The 17,566-nt window shown below is 37.7% G+C and overlaps 1 protein-coding gene across 1 annotated transcript in view; it reads left to right on the forward strand.

The window, feature by feature from the left end:
• Positions 1-2,208: 2,208 nt before the first annotated feature.
• LOC121168153 (coiled-coil domain-containing protein 148-like) overlaps positions 2,209-17,566 on the forward strand; it is a gene marked incomplete at both ends in the record, with an annotated part of 41,123 nt that continues 25,765 nt past the window's right edge. The window contains 7 exons of the mRNA XM_040997973.1: positions 2,209-2,271; positions 2,798-2,922; positions 11,772-11,875; positions 14,420-14,502; positions 14,661-14,812; positions 16,011-16,106; positions 16,193-16,374. Of these exons, the coding sequence (XP_040853907.1) occupies positions 2,209-2,271; positions 2,798-2,922; positions 11,772-11,875; positions 14,420-14,502; positions 14,661-14,812; positions 16,011-16,106; positions 16,193-16,374 (805 nt within the window). The remainder of the gene's footprint in view (positions 2,272-2,797; positions 2,923-11,771; positions 11,876-14,419; positions 14,503-14,660; positions 14,813-16,010; positions 16,107-16,192; positions 16,375-17,566) is intronic.

Below are 17,566 nucleotides of genomic sequence, written 5' to 3' on the forward strand. Positions count from 1 at the left end.
TACTCTTACTTGCTGGGTATGTCAGTAGGGCAAACTAAAAGAAGCTGAAATATTATATTAGGGAGAGGGACACTATAGTATGGGCTTAGAGATTGCTTTTGTGGTTCTTGTGAGTTTGTCATGAGACATCTAGTATCAAATACCCACTTTTGATTGAGTTCCTCAAGCAGTATGTGCGGTGTTAAATATTCATGGAAAATGTGTATTATGATAACTTATGCATAGATCTCAAAATATTTTTCAGCCAAATAGACTTGTGCTAGCTTATTGTAACATCTAAGCAGGATATAGTTTGAGGCCCTAAGAAGATATCAGTTTGAAAAGAAAGCACGATTTTTGCTAAATTTGAAGCAAAATGTCACATTTATCACGATGGTTGGGTTGGAATATAGCAATCATTAAGGTTTATGAAGTTTATGGTGAAAATGCTTGAAACAGATCAGCAGTTTATAAATAACCCATTTTAAGGAGGAATGTGACAGCATTGACAGGGAGACCAGGTCCAATCTGCTTGTGAAGAAAAATTCGTTTTGTTTGTATGCTTATTCAAGAGGACTGACAATTAACAATCTGAATTACAGTCCACACTACAGACATCTCAACCAACTCACCTCCCACAACTCCAACCAACAAGTTAAAAAGGTGCAGTCTTTTGTCATGATAACTTGGGCAGCTTTTTGGAAGTCATTGATGTCTGTTCTTTCTTCCTGCATTTAGAAATGTTTAGTTATTGCAAAGGTCTCTAGGCACAGTTAGATCAATCCAGTGGATACTGAACACAACCTTAGCAAGTATTTCTTGGAAGAACCACTTGATTGGTCCTTTTATCCTGAAGGTGATCCTAAATGATTGCAGTTGCATCTATCACAACTTGGGCTCCCAGGAAGCAGATACTGAAGTAGACTTAGGAATGCAAGATGTTTATCGGGGTTCCACATCCATGAAAGGAATCAGGAAGAAGTAGAATTGGGAAAATGAAGAATCAATTTCAAGCAGATCCAACAAATTCTATGCGAATTTGAAGTAGGGCCTATTGCAAATATTGTCTGTCTGTGACTTACATTGGACCCAAATTGGCTTATACTCCTGCCTTACTTAGTTGTAAGGTATGGCTGCCCCAGCGAAGGTATCACGAGGCTCTTCTCCATAGCTCAGTCCACATTGAAGGAGGTGACAGTTGGAGGCTGTTTTAGACTGCACTCCGACAGCTGGACCAAGAGTCCTTCTTCAAAGGCAGATGTGTCAGGGTGTTACTCTTTTTTGTTTTTAAAGATTTATTTTTATTATGTTTTTATTGGAAAGGCGGATATACAGAGAGGAGAGACAGAGAGGAAGATCTTCCGTCCGATGATTCACTCCCCAAGTGACCCCAACGGCCAATGCTATTCCGATCCGAAGCCAGGAGCCTATTCTGGGTCTCCCATGTGGGTGCAGGGTCCAAGGCTCTGGGCCATCCTCAACTGCTTTCCCAGGACACAAGCAGGGAGCTGGGTGGGAAGCAGGGTCACTGGGATTAGAACCGGTGCCCATATGGGATCCCACATGTGTTCCTCCCTCCTTCAATAACTCAAGATAGAATACACATAACCTTTTAATCACCATACTTTTCAGATGGGATAATACAGCAAAGGGTCCTAAAGGGAAAAGATTGGAAATAGTGATCAAAATGTGCAGTACAGAAGAAAAACACAAGTGAAGGGAGAGTTGTGGGAAGAAGGAACAAATTCTAAGAGAATAAAGTTAATATTTTTCCAGTCCTATTCAGACCTGTGCTCCACTTAGGACGATTTTTTTTGGTAGAATTATTTGAAAGGCAAAGAGACAGAGATAGGCAGAGAAGGGTATTGCTTCTAGTTGCTTACTCCCTAAAGGCATGCAATAGTCAAGTTCACTCCTATAATAGTTATACCTGGGCCAGACCAAAGTTGTGATCCAGAAACTCAATCTGAGCTGCTCTTATTGATAACAAGAACCTATTTACCTGAGCTATCACCTGCTACCACCTGGTATATACATTTTTAGGAAGCTGGAAGTGGGAGCAAAGTGGGTCTGGAATTCAAACACTGTGGTATGGATTGCAGGCACACTGAGTGGTGTCGGATACCCAACCCCCATGCCTCACTTTTAAAAATACTTGAATGATCACATCTTTAAAAACACTTTTAAAATAACCTTGCAAACTTGTAACTGTTATTGTTTCTCTGACAGGTATGGAAAACGTGAATATGAGAGACAGGCCATTCCTGACAACTCAGAGAAATGCTAGCTCAGGTATTTTCTAACTGATTTATTATTTATTTATTTGAAAGCTAGAATTGCAGAGAGACCAAGAGCAAATATTCTCTGCTAGTTTTCCGTGGTGCATTAACAAGGAGGTAGATTGGGATTGGAGCGTCGAGATCTGAACTAGAGGCCATGTGGGATGCCAGCACGGCAGGTGGTGGTTTAACTTGATACATCCCAAGTCCATTCCTGTTTTAAGCTTGAAAGAATGCTTCAACAGTGGTCATACTTTGTATCTTGGCATCACACTTTTTAAAAATTCATAATATACTAATTTACATGGAAATATGCCCTCAATGCCCTTATAAAATTACAGTTTTTTTACAAAATGTAATGACCAAATTCTAAGAGTTTCTAGAAATAGAGTTTCAAATATATTATGGAAAATGTACTGTATTATTTCTTGAATTTGCATTTAAAATACTTGAAAGTAACATGAAGTTAACATTTTAGCCTACCTATAATTTGATTTCCTGAAACCAGGATTTGTCATTTTTGTGGTTTTTATGAACAGCAGATAATCTGGTATTTCGAGTGAAAAATGGGATAAAAAGTAAAAAGTACAAACCAGTGGACTATCAACAATTGCATGCTTTAACTGAAGCAAAGAAGTTAGCTTCTGCGTCATCAGAGCTAAAGGTGAGGAGGGGTGTGTGTGTATGTGGTGTGTGTGTAGTTGAGGGAAATCGATTCCTAGGATGCATAATGATATTTACATTGCAAATGTGAAAATAAATAACATTCTAAATAGGTTTTACCGTCTCTCAAGTATTATAGTAAACAGCAGCTAACATAGGCCTTGGACCCTGTTATTTTATATGAATTTCTCAATTAACGTTACTAACAATGCCTTGAGGTCTGAATTGAAGTTTATTTTTGGAAAGAAGGCCATTTCATTAGCTTTCAGCAACATCCAACCTGAATAATAAAAATTGCTAGCAAGTGCAATATGTGAACAACATATATGACTTAAGTTCCTTTGGCACCATTATACTCAGGTACTCTGAAGTGCTGTGCTTTCTAGAATTCCCCTTTTCTCTCTTCTATGTTTGTCTCATGTGGAAACAAGGTGAACAAATGCTAGATTCAACAGGAGATTATAGAAAATAATTCTGAACATTGATGTAGGGCCAAGTATAGTGTAGGATTACTCATGAAATGTAGTTCCCTTGTGCAAACAACAGTGTTTCTTAACAGCAGCATTGTCATTGCTTGGTTACGTTAAACAACTGGTTTTTCAAATAATGTGTTAAGCAAAGTTTTTATTTGTGTTTAAAATTTTCATTTTCTCTCTCATGTTTGCATAGCTCTTTATTAATACTTGTTACAAAGTGTAACTCATGATTCTGGGGGAACATTTGATACCTTATTCTGGAAAAATTATTCTCTAGATTATATTCTCTCAAACTAAGGTGACTGTTCAAAATTTGGGATATTATGTGTTTGATCAGATGCCACTTGAAAACAATTTGTTGAGGAATTTAAAGAAATTTATATAAGGAATTTATATAACTATCATCATAATTTTTCATGTATCTGATTTCTGTTCTGACATATTGTATATACATCGAATGTGCTTGCATGCCTGTATAAACACAAACACTTAATTCATGTATTCTTGCATGATAATCAAGGTATGATAGTCTGTATACTTTTTACCTTAATATTTTTCTATATAACCCTTATAATACTTACTATATACTAATTGTTCCAAGCAATAAGTATTATATGCCCACTTTTTGCCTTGAAAATACAATTGCAAAATTCAACCCCAACTTTGATTAAGTACCACCCTGGGGGACGGTAGAGAGTCACTGTTTATCAGATAAGCCCAGAATAAAGTTATATTTGCTATAAACTGCAATGAAAACAAAACATGCTGCCAAGGCTTGGTCCTGACTATGTAGTTAGGAAAGGCCTTTCTGAGAAAGTAACATTGGAATGAGGATCTTAGATCAGTAAGAAGTAATTAAGCAAAAACCAGGGCGGCAATTACTCCAGATAGAAAGATGCATGATCACATCTTCTCGTTAGGCTGTGCAAGGCTTCGCTTGTGTCGTGTTGGAAGTCATTTTACTGTGAACGCCTTTGTGGAGAGAGACTTTTTATGGTTTAGAATTCCTATCCTCCACAGGTAAAATTCTCATGATTTGGCTATCTGGACTGAAAGTCTAGTTTGTTTGTTTGTTTGTTTGTTTGATGTTTTTGAGACCTATTTCCAAATTTCTTTCCTAAAGTATTACTTTAATAAAGACACTGCCACAAGCATATCCTTGAAACCTTTGTCATGTTAAATTATCTGCACATATATTTCATATGTGTATCTATTTTATATATCGTATACACATATATATGTGTGTATAAATATTATACATATATATTCATCCTTTCATCTGAGATGTACTAAAATAGCACAGACAACTTTTTGGTTGAATATGGAAGGGTAGAATGGTTGAGTATTATAGAGAACATTTCTTAGTGACGACACATTTCCTCCAAATAATAAACATTTAATAATCTTAATTATTATTGTGGTTTCAAAATTTGAACACTAGACAGGGGGAAAATAATTCCTTAACCTTGTCAACTACTTCTTTGCATCTCTGGTCCTTGTTTTATAGATTTGTGAGTTTTAACTGGCATTTTACTTCATTTTAAAGGATACATTTGAAAAGCAGAGCAAAGGAGAATAAGAGTCAGACCTTCCTCTGCCGATTTACTCCGTGAATTAGCTGTAACGACGGAGGGCGAGGCTGAAGTCAGGAGCTAGGAACCTACCCTGATCTTTCATGAGTTTCAGGGGTCCAGGTGTTTGAGCCATTTTCTCCTGCATTCCTAGGTGCATCAGTTGAGACCAAGATAGGAAGCAGAGCGCCAGGGACTTGAAGTGGCAGCATGATAGGGGAGGGCAGTGATGCAAGCTGGCAAGTGAGGGATTTAACCCACTGTGCCACAACACCGACCCTGACTGGCATTTTCAGGCTCATCCCTAACCTTTGTTTTCATAAACAAATATGATTCAATAAGAAGCTTTACAGTAACAATTTCTGAAATAACTTCGCACCATGGATTCATAGCTTCATAGCTTGAAAACTCTCAAATAATTTTTTTCTTTAACTATTAAACTGGCTCACAGTCAGTAGCAATCATTTTGATAAGCTTTTTGTTTCATTTTTTTTTTTAGTCTTCACAGATTCATAAGATAAAGAATTAATCTTTTAAAACATGTTCATTTTGTTTTGAACTTTGGTTAATGATAACAAACTGTCCTGGATACTTCATAATTTTCTAACACTTTTTCATTATAGAATTTTCATTTTATTGTTGTGTCTAGATTAAGCAAGATGTATTGGGAATGTTGCTGTACATGATTTTTTAATATTTCCCTTCTCATTTAAAGGTAGCAAGTTGACATTTTGTTTTCAATTTATTTTTGTTATACATGAGTAGTTCCCAAATATGATTTTTCTTAAAAGATTTATAGCTTACAGGGCCTGACGCGATGGCGCAGTGGTTAAGGTCCTCCCCTTGCACGCCCGGGATCCCATATGGGCGCAGGTTCTGGTCCCTGCAGCCCCGCTTCCCATCCAATTCCCTGCCTGTGGCCTGGGAAAGCAGTCAAGGACGGCCCAAGGCTTTGGAACTCTGCACTCACGCGTGGGAGACCTGAAAGAGGCTCCTGGCTTCGGATTGGCACAGCATCGGCCATTGTGCTCACTTGGGGAGTGAATCATCGGACGGAAGATCTTCCTCTCTGTCTCTCCTCTCTGTATATCCACCTTTCCACTAAAAATAAAATAAATCTTTAAAAAAAAAGATTTATGGCTTACATGGAATTAAATAATTAGAAATTAAAATTAAATATCCTTAAAGTTTACTTTAAAAGATTTACTTATTTATTAGGAAGGCAGAGTTTCTGGAAGGTGGTGGATTAGGATGAAGGAGTTAGAGAAAAGGAGAGCATGATGTATCATTTGCTCATTCAATATATATATGTCGTGTGTGTGTATGAGAGAGAGAGAGAAAGAGACAGAGAGAGAGAGACAGAGAGAGTTTGAGAGATCAATTTTCCATCTGCTTGTTTACTCACCAACAAAACCAGGAGTCCAAATCTCCCATATGGTTGCAAGGTCTTAGGCACTTGGGCCATTTTCTGTTGCCTTCCCAGGAACAGTAGCAGGGAGATGGATTGGATGTTCATCAGCCGGAACTCACATGGTACCAGTTTAAGCAGTGACTTGACAATGGCCCTTAAAGTTTAATGTTTTAATGTTATGAATGCTACTCTACCATTCTACACTATCTAGAATAAAAGTTATCATCCATGTTAGTCTTATTTTGTTTTCTCAAAAAGATGATTCTTTCTAATGTTACATAACACATTCTTGATATTTGCATTAATGTTAATGTTAAATGTTCATGTGTTTCCTGCTTATTTTACTATTTTAAAATGCTCATTTTGTACATCCAAAAGCAATATAATTGATATTCATTATTAATACAGCCCTCTTTTCTGGCAGTATTAAATATAAGTATATTTGAACTGAATGATAGAATGTCAACATTAAAGGCATGCAAAGAAATCATTGCTTCATCTGAAATGCTTAGCTGCATGCCCGATTTGTGTTATTGATACGCTTACAGCTGATTAGTGTGATAGTCCTCTGTGTAATCAATTTGTCATTGATCATGAACAATTTGAGGGATGTCAAAAGATTTGCTGAAATCGACGTTGACTGATCCACCTTCCAAAGGCTGAGACTGACCCTGAAGCCAAATAGTAAATATAGACTGAGGAAACGACAGTATCATGTAATTGTTAATTACAATCATGTAATTGTTAATTCTCATCTTACCAAGTATAAAAAAGATCTTTTAAATTATTGCTATATTTGTTTCTTTAGTTAGTAAGAATGACTATTCTTGTCCCATTCAAGAGTCCATCTATTAATTCTTCTTTAAATAAAAACACATTATTTTGAGAAACTGTGGATGTAAGTGAAATCAGATTGAATGTATAATAAATTTTTTAAAGAATTATTTATTTTTATTAGAAAGTTAGGTTTACAGAGAGAAAATACAGACTGAAAGGAAGAGCTTCCATCTGCTGGTTCATTCCTTAAGGGGCTGCAATGGCTGGAGCTAAGCTGATCTGAAACCAGTAGCCAGAGGCTCCTTCTGGGTCTAACATGCAGGTGTAGGGTCCCAAGGCTTTGGGCCGTCCTCAGTTGCTTCCCCAGGCCACAAGCAGGGAGCTGGATGGCAAGCGGGGCTAGCAGGATTAGAACTGATGCCCATATGAGATCCCAGCACATGCAAAGTAAAGAATTTAGCCATTAAACTACTGTGCTGGGCCCTGATGTAATAAATTTCTATGTGATATCCAGCTCCAGTAATGATCAACTTTTGATCATTATTTCCTATGTTCTCCCACCCACAAACATCCCTCTGTACCACTTTGCATTGAAGAGAGGTTTAGACATTATATCTCACACATAAATATTCTGCATGTATCTGTAAAGTTTTGGGGCTTTAAAAATGCTATCACTGCATGTGTATTTATTCATTTTTAATAATTAAAAGTATATTATCAGTGTTAAAAATCTTTAAGTCTTGGGCCCAACGTGGTAGACTAGCGGCTAAAGTCTTCACCTTGCACATGCTTGGATTCCATATGGGTGCTGGTTCTTATCCTGGCAGCCCTTCTTCCCATCTAGCTGCCTGCTTGTGGCCTGGGCAAGCAGTCGAAGATGGCCCAAAGAGTTGGGACCTTTCAACCACGTGGGAGACTCGAAAGAGGCTGCTGGCTCCTGACTTCAGATTGGCACAGCTCTGGCTGTTGTGGATACTTGGGTAGTGAACCATCGGATGGAGGATCTTCCTCTCTGTCTCTCCTCCTCTCTGTATATCTGACTTTCCAATAAATAAATAAATAAAAATTCTCTAAGTCTCAACTTTTTTCTTTTCCTATATTTGTAAAAAAAAAAATTTATTTGAAAGGCAGGGAAGACAGTGAGAGATACTTTTTTTTCCACGTGTTTGCTCACTTCTCAAGTGCTTGCCACAGCCAGGATTGGGCCAGACTGAGCTGAGGAGCCCAGAACTCAATCCAAGGCTCCTGTGTGCATGGCAGAGGCCCAAGCCCCTGAGTCATCACCTGCCCCCTCCCAGCGTATACACTACCAGGAAGCTGGAAAGCAGAGGAGCTGAGACTGGTAATAGGTACTGTGCCATGGGATGTGGACGTCCAAAGAAGGGGTTTGACCTGTTGCACCACAATTCTAGTCCCTCAAAAAATTCTTATTAAAGAATATTCGAAACAGCAGCTAAATAAGATCCACATGTTATAACTGGCTCTTCTGTTTAGAGTCCCTCCCTTCCCAGGTATGATTCTTTGTAATTTATGCATTCTTACAGTGTGAAGGATGATGATCATATCCTGGTGATGTCACTTACCATGATGTTCTGCCTCATATATCCAGTGCACAGTAAGCCAGTTCCTGCGACTTGTTCAGATTCAGATGTCATGTATCTCGCTTGTTTAAGGATGGAATTTTGTACTCCCATCGCTTTCTATTACAAATAGCACTGCCATGGATTTTTTCATGCTTGTATGTTTTTTATACTTTTGACTAAGTGAATTTCAGATAGATTTTTTTTAAAGATTTATTTTATTTTTATTAGAAAGGTGGATATACAGAGAGGAGAGACAGAGAGAAAGATCTTCCGTCTGATGATTCACTCCCCAAGTGAGCGCAACAGTCGATCCGAAATCAGGATCCAAGAACTTCTTCCAGGTCTCCCACACTGGTGCTGGGTCCCAAGGCTTTGGGCTGTCCTCCACTGCTTTCCCAGAATACAGGCAATGAGCTGGATGGGAAGGAGGGCCCCTGGGATTAGAACCAGTGTCCATATGGGACGTTCAAGGCGAGGACTTTAGCTGCTAGGTCACGCCACTGGGCCCTGCTTTAGGCATTCTTAAGGGAAGCGCTCATGTGTCATACTTTAGAAATACTAAAAACTTGTATTTTTTCAGAATAAGGTGAGTATTTTTCTGCAATATCCTCTATTTTTCAAAAAAATGTACCTTTTCCTAAATTTCATCATTGCAGTTATCAGGTCTTCCGAGGAAAGAGTTTGACTTTGAATTTGAAGTCAAGTAATCTTTGTGCTCATTTGTTTTTTTGTACCCCTAATTTTAAATTGGAAATCAGCACAGCAAACAAATAAACTCAAGGTTAAAGTAATCTGTGAATGACAGCCAAAAGTAGCATGCATTATAAACATTGCTTTTTAGAAGGTGTCTTCTGAAGTTCTCTTCAATACTGATAATTTCTTTTTCTCTTATTTTCAATTGGATTTTTATTTATATAGAGAATAGATTTCATAGAAAGTAAGAATAAAGAAAGGAAGAAAGGAAGGAAAAAGTGGTAAAAGTATGGTCTTTTAAACTCTTTAAGGTGTTAAGTACTCAAGTCACAGGGAAATTATGAAATATGCATATTTCACCCTGTTACTAGCTTACATTTTTGTAGATATTTAAGATCTAATATAGAATACACCACCTGAGGCTTTAGAGTAGATAGATCTTTATTTTAAAAACAAATCTATTCATTACTTACCATGATATGGTTTTGTAGCTGTAAGATTTTTCCCTTCCACTCCTCTTTCTCCGTCCCCATTTTCTCATTACCCAGTTATTATTTTCTGGATGACTACAGTAGTGTAGTCCCTTAGTAGCAGTTACAGATCAGTTTCTGCTGTTTAAGTGTATCATGTCCTCTAGGTATGGGGAGAGGTAGATTATCTAGATTCATGCTCTACAGGTAGCTTTACATGTTTCAAAATGGAAGTCCTACCTTATTCAGGAGCAGAGATGTGACGTGACTTTACTTCCCAGTATGTTAGTCTCCACTATACCATCCCCCTGTGAGAGTATATGTGTATACACTTGTAGTTTATATGGCTACACTACATCTATTTATTTTGTAATTTGCCTAAAGGCTGTCTTATATCAGAGAGAATATATGATATTTATCCTTTTGGGTCTTGCTTATTTCACTAAGCATTGATGGTCTCCGGTTAGGACCATTTTATTGCAAATGGCAGGATTTCATTCTTTCTTTATGGCTGAGTGGTAGTCCACAGAGTAAATGTAGATGTACCATAGTTTGTTTATCCATTCATTTGTTGAATGATGTCTGGATTGTTTCTGTGTCTTCACTATTGTGCTTTGCATTGCTATAAATATTTGGCAGGTTGCTCTATAGTAGATGAATCTTAAGTGGTAGAAAATGGATATGCAGGTGATACAGTGGCAGCACAATATTGACAGCTGCCGGAGATCACTGTTATCCCAAATCAGAGAAACCCAGTGAAGCAGCAGGGCTGAACCACATTGTAAGGCAGAGCTTGTCCAGAAGTAGTTGGGACTGTCCAGAAGAAAGTTTCATGAGGAAACTGCAGGTGTTCTTATAGTCTTCTGAGAGCAGAGAAGGTGAGGGTTGTAGTGGGCTGATCCATTGGCTTCTCCTTCACCTCACTGCTCCCTGCCAACCTCCTATCAATCTTCTTGGGCTACAGAGAGTGTCGCCTGAGGAACATGGGGTTGCTCTGTGACATGGAGCAGATGAGGGCGATAACCAGGGATGGATCTCAGGGAAGCACACCCCAGCATGACACAGCTGGTCAGCAGATGCTCCCACAGTACCCAGGATGTGCTAAATTTTTCAAAAGAAAATTCAGGGATAATTAATTTTAGCTTAAAGTTTTGGTTTCAGTGCTTGCATAATCTTTAGCTACTGAAGTTCTGTGAAGTGACTTCAAAATAAATAGCAGCTGAAATGCAAACAATTATTCTTTACAATGTCATAAAACTGCGAGACCAAAATTATTTTCTCAGGCTGCTATTTCTAGCAAGTTCTGAGTACAGGATTAAAGTCAGGTTTCCTAACAATTTTTCCAAGTAATCTCTCTTCTGCTTCCACTGAAAAAATCAATGGACGATCAAGCCATATAATAGATTTTGTGTAACTGATGTTTACAAGCTTTATGATGATGACCGAATTCTTTAACTTATCTACCTTCAGTGTTTCCACATGTAAAATGGGAATGATAATTCTTGTCATGTTTGCCAGGGAAGATGTATCCAAAATGTGGACTAGGTGGGATAAGCCCTTGACAAATGTCCTGGGGCTAAATGAATTCAAGATATTATTTACAGTATGAATGGAAAATGGAATGACTTCACCTTTCTTTGCAAACATAATTTTAAAGCAGTTCTTAAAGTTCCAAGCATTTCCAACCAGTTTTTCACTTTCCCTCCCTGGTTTTTATCATTGCATTTAAGGATATAATGTGAGAAAATGCATGAATAAGTATTTTAAAGCATCAAGTAGTTAGCTTGGAAGATGCAGATTAAACACTGCAGTTGGCAAACACTATTTTGAGACTTGGAAGTTGCTCTTCTTTTGTTCCTCCAAATGTAGATCAGAAAAGCACTGCAGACTTCAAAGTTATCTAAAGAACAGCGGCTAATGAAACAGCACAAGCAAGTGTGGTGGCAAGAGCACCAAAGACTAAATCAAGCCAGGTGAGAATGGGGGAAATCCCAAGGAGTAGACGTAGATCATTAAGAGCTACCATTACAATCAGAGTTTAAGTTGCAATGTAAATGTGGGTCAAACTAAAGTCTCATGATTTTCTTATGTTTGTCTGGAACCCAGTGACTCTGCTAGTATGGCCCCCCAAGCTCTCCCATGTCTTGAATCATCCTTTATTGTTTTCTCAGGCCATAATCAGGGAGCTGGACAGGAAATGGAGCTACTGGGACACAGACTGGTGTCCGTATGGGATGCTGGCACTGTAAGACAAAAGATTAACCTGCTGAGCTCCTGCACCAGCTCCTATAAAGGATTTTTAATAAAATGTGTATTTTAAGCATTTATTATATCAAATAGGTCCTTTATCTGGTCTTATTCTCTATCAAGTTTCAAACCTCATTACCTTTGACTTAAGTACTTTTCGTATGGAAGTAGTTTCTTATTCTGGAAAGTGATTCCTACATGTGAAGTAAAAGGCTTATGATTGCAGAAAGTTTTACAGTATGTCATAAAACTTAAAACAGAAAACATTTACATAAACATCATCACTACTTTCTGAGATGAATCTTACATCCATCTTCTGGAAGTTGCTTTTTGGTGGGAGATGTTTAAACCTCCTGAAAGGTTTTTAAAAATATATTTGCATAACTCAGAATATGATAACAGTAAAGCTTTTGGAGGCTTTAATTATGTTGTTCAGTGATGCAAGCTCAAAGGTTAAAAATGGGAGTGCAAACTTTTTAAAAAAAACTTGGCTGTTTCATATTCCCCTTGATGTGTGTGTTACGTAGTTCTTGAGGTAAGTGGAAGAGGCATGCACATGCTATTCTAGAAAGTTCGTCTGGCTGACCTGGTCCAGAATTACACAAAAACAACTGAAATGAGGAACACTTGTGTAATAAAAACTTTATTGTCTTGAGATTTACAAGAGTTGATAATTGGACAAACAGAATAATCCCTGGTTAATTTCCTGTGCTATTAGTCTAGTATGTTGGCTCATTTCAATATCTGGTCAGTGAAATGAAAAACTAATAGTACTGGGAGAGGGGTTGGAGAAATGGCTACAGCTGTGGAAACTTTCCAGATCACCAGCAACTCAGGCAGTTTAAGATGTCCGTGCCTGTGTACATTTAAAAGTGGACACCTGCGCATATGAAGTAAATGATTCTGAGACCTTACTGCAAGAGACCGTGTTGGAGAATCTGAGACCTACAGAAGGTCAAAACACTGATGTTCAAGTGTTTCTTGGGCAATTTAATATGTGAGACATAATAAACACAACATTTTATGTCTCACTTAAGATTTGCAATGGCATTACAGAATAGGTATCATTGCTATCTCTATTTTATTAAAAGTATTTGCACAAGGTAATTAAGCTAGCTTTATGCAGCTAGAATTGGAGACCATGTGTCTAATTCCTGAGCTTCATGACGTTGGTGTTGAGCAGCTACCCCAGCTTCAGATTTTATTCATTATCCACTACTTTACAAATACAAAAAAGTTAGGAAAAGACTAGATGTTTATCTCAAAAATTACACAAAATATTATAATTACTGCTGTATCTTATTTTATGCCATTTTAATATTATATTTTAATAGTAATAAATCCAAATACCTTTCTGTGATTTAATTTAAGCTGCTGTAAGCAAGGGACAGATATGTTTAGATGCTCGTGTAGAATTGTTTGTTTTTACTCTATAAGTGACTTTTAAAAACATTTTAAAGGATCTTTAGAATTTTACATTCTTCCTAGTAAATGAAAATAAATATACTTCTAATTCAGTTTGCATTATTCAGAATCTCATTTTTTCTAAATCAAAAAATTCATACATATATATGTCTATGTATAGATAAACTTGGGAACTTGGGGGATAGAGAAAAAGAGGGGATAAGAAGGAGGTTCAGGAACAGAATAAGTTCCTGTCCATTGGTTCAGTCCACAAATGCCCACAATATCCAGAGCTGCGCCAAGTATCAAAGCCAGAGGCTAAGAACTCAAGGCAAGTCTCTCATGTGGGTGGCGGGAACCCAACTACTTGAGCCATCACTGCCAATTGCCTTTATTAGAAGGAATCTAGAGTCAGGAACCAGGGGCAGGAATTGAGCCCGGGTATTCTAATGTAAGATGAGAGTATTTGGATTCCTGGTAAACACACAACTCCCACTTTTGAACCTTATAAATAACCTCCTTATTGGTATAGGTTTGCCCAGTTCCCTCTGCTTGTTTTCCTTTTCCCTTATTTGCCCACCTTTCATTCTGTTCTCTATCTTACTGCCTTGGGAATCCTTCTGAAATAAGCCTGAATAGATAAGATTAGCTTGACATCCTTCAGTGGCTTTCTAATGACCTGGCTTTCTCCAGCTGAAGCAGTGCCGGCACCTGCCATGTGCACGCCTTTGCTGGTGCTTTTACTCTGTCATCTTCCATCTCATTGTATAGCAAGGTCTTATATATATAATCTGAATAAACAAACCAATGAACAAAATCTCATTTAGTTGATTGTTGTGAAGTGATTGTGATCACGTCTATTTCAGAATCAAAACTGAATCTGAAATAAAATGTTTTATCAATGAAGAGAATGTTGGAAGCAAATGTCTTTGTGATCTTACAAATTTTGGTGAGTTTTTGATATTGTATTTACATGGCAGTTATGATTTCAAGAATGAAAATGGGCAATGACTTCATGTTCTTTTAACATTAACGTATTTTTATTTCTTCTAATGAAATAAAAATGTCTGTGCTCTGTTTCCTTGATTTAATTTTGTTTCACTATAGAGCAAGAGTTATCAGAACACTGGTGCATATTTCTTAAAAATGTGATAAATCCCATTCAGCAGCTGAGGGCAGATCTGAAATACAGAGAGCATCATCTCTTACCGCCTTCACATCCCCACACTGAAGTTAACTCTGTGGAAGTGCTAGAAGAGGTCAGTAGGTTGCCTTCATTTTTTGACAATGTAATATTTTATTTTTATCCCTACTGGAACTATTTGAGATAAGAAGCAAATGTGTATCTTGTGTCTTTAAACAAAGAATGAACAGTCTGTTTACTCCAGAGCTGATATATATGCAAACATCTGCCCAAGCCTCCTAATTTCTCACCCGGGACGTGACAGTGACCCAGTAACTGGTCTCCCTGCCTTCGTTCCTGCTCTTCCTCGCAGTGCATTCTGGGATTCCACCCCAGCAATTCAGTCTTCCTGTTGCTGAAATCTCCCATGGGTTCCTGCTGACTCCCAGTGCTCCTATTCTTCTGGTCCCCTTTCATGCTTTTCCAGTTGCGTCTCCTTCCTGACGCTGCTCGTTTTCCAGCAGAGCTGTCGTAAGGATCCTGACTTTTGACCTTTTTCCATGCCTCCTTTAAGCTAGTCTCATTCCCATCTCAGGAATAACCTTTGCAGTGGCTATTCCCTGTGTGTCATCCATGCCATTTTCTGCCACTCATGTCTTGGTTTAAGTATCCATTATCTTAGAGACCTTTCCTGAGCAGCTGCAGTCACTTCTTTTCATATCACTGTCTTCCATGTCTTTCACCTTCCTGATGCTTGCTTGTATCTGTAAGAGTATCAGTCTATTTGGTTTATCAGTTTGTTGATTGCCATGTCTCATTATAGTGTAAGATCCATAAGTATGGTATATCTAAGCATATAAACATAGTATATCCTAAGTATAGCTGTGCCAGGTTTCTAATTTGTATTTCTCATTTTTCAGTTGCTCTGTAATGTTGCTATGTTGCTTTCATAAATGTTAAATAAATATTGCTTTCATATAAAATTTAAATTCCATGCTCAACTGGGTGTTAGAGGCAGCGGTGCAAGGGAAGGAAAGGGTGATTAATTGGAACAGAACCAGATGTTTTCCCAAGCAACATCCCCATGTGGGAGCAGCTGGTTATACCATCCCCACCCACCTCCCCAGTGCCGGTGTTTTCCCATGTGTCTGCATGTTTCTTTGTGGCTACTTTGCTGGATGAGCATTACTTTGCTGGAATTTTAAAAACTTCTTCCACAGGTACTCGAAAGATTTCCATTATGTATTGGCTTTTGAGAGCAAGTCTGTGTCTTTCAATATAAATATTGGATGAATTACAGTAATTTGCATACTTCTTGTCTAACTGCCCAATAGATTGACTCTGTGAAGAAGCAATTGAAAACCGTATTCGACAAACTTAACCTAGAGCAACAAAAAATAGAAACAGACCTTTCGGACTGGAGTAGAAAAGTAAGTGTGATGCAGTTAGTGACTTATTTATCAATTTCTCATTCACATTAAATAAAATAACCATATGTATTTTTTTTTCTTTTCAGATACTGGATTATTCTTTGGAAGAGGAAATTAGCATGCTTACTGAACTTCCAATTGAACTACAAGTTTTAGAGTGCCCATACCCTGATTTGAAGTCTGCAATCATTAATGAGTTCTGCAACTTTACAGAGAAATATCAAAAGAAACTGCATGATGTTGATCTGCAGCTGGGAGACATACTCAGGTGATGAAACTACCTGAATTATGTCCATTTTCTATAGTGAATTCAAATTTTTGTTCAACATCAGACTTCACTTTCAGTTTAGTGTTTCGTAGTTACTATATAATTTGAATAAAATAACTTGATGGAATGATTAAGGTATTTATCAGGCTAAATCAAGATGGAAAGACTACTCTTACTGAACTCTCTGTTTCATAGGGAAGAGAGTTTGCATCAATTCATGTTATGAAGCTCTCTACGGTAAAATTTTAAAAATCTAAACTAGTAATTCGTTACAGAGGAGAATGTAGCCATAGAATTATTTTTCTTGCAGTCAACTGTGATTTTGTCTATGGTCAATACAGAGTATGTTTCACACAAAGCTTCTTTGTGTATGTTGTATGGTTTTTAGAAAGTGCACTTTTAATGGTATCCCGAGAATGATAATCCTCTGCTGAATGGCATGTGAAAGATTGAATGATTTAAAATTCAGCTTGGCCATGGTTATCTTCTCTAGTGTCTTCTTTGTTAAAATTTACTCAAAGGACAAATTTAGCAATACTTTCTTAAGTCAGGTCTGTGGTCTACTTTATGCAGTGCTATATATAGTTCATAGGGGATATTTTGTACAACAGTTTTTTGTGTGTTACTGACTTCAATATTTTCCACAAAGACTATGTATTTAAGAAGAGAGGAAAGCTATTGATGGCACAATTTATAGTAAACTAAAAATAGAAATTTATTTTTTAATGATAGATAAGGAATATGACAAACATTTGTTATTTCCTATGAATTGTTTGTGTGTGCAACTCCTCTATGTGAAACTATTTGTGTTTGGACAAGGAAAGGCTTAAATCCTTGGAATCGGTGGCTCTCTGGTTCACTCTTAGTTAGAACTCTTTTTGGTCTTTGTGTGTTAGAGGCAAGTGGAGTCAGCCTTGGGGACCTGCTTCACATTCAGTTCCCTGCCTGTGGCCTGGGAAAGCAGTTGAGGATGGCCCAAAGCCTTGGGATCCTGCACCCGCTTGGGATACCCAGAAGAGACTCTGGACTCCTGGTTTCAAATTGGCACAGCTCCAGACATTTCAACTGCCTTGGGGGGTGGATCATCGGCTGGAAAATCTTCCTCTCTGTCTCTCCTCCTCTCTGTGTATCTGACTTTCCAATAAAAATGAAACAAATCTTGAAAAGAAAAAGAATGGTTGGAGTTAGAATA

Source organism: Ochotona curzoniae, unplaced genomic scaffold (assembly GCF_017591425.1).
Source record: "Ochotona curzoniae isolate NIBS_2020 unplaced genomic scaffold, NIBS_Ocur_1.0 patch67, whole genome shotgun sequence".
Lineage (NCBI taxonomy): Eukaryota > Metazoa > Chordata > Mammalia > Lagomorpha > Ochotonidae > Ochotona > Ochotona curzoniae.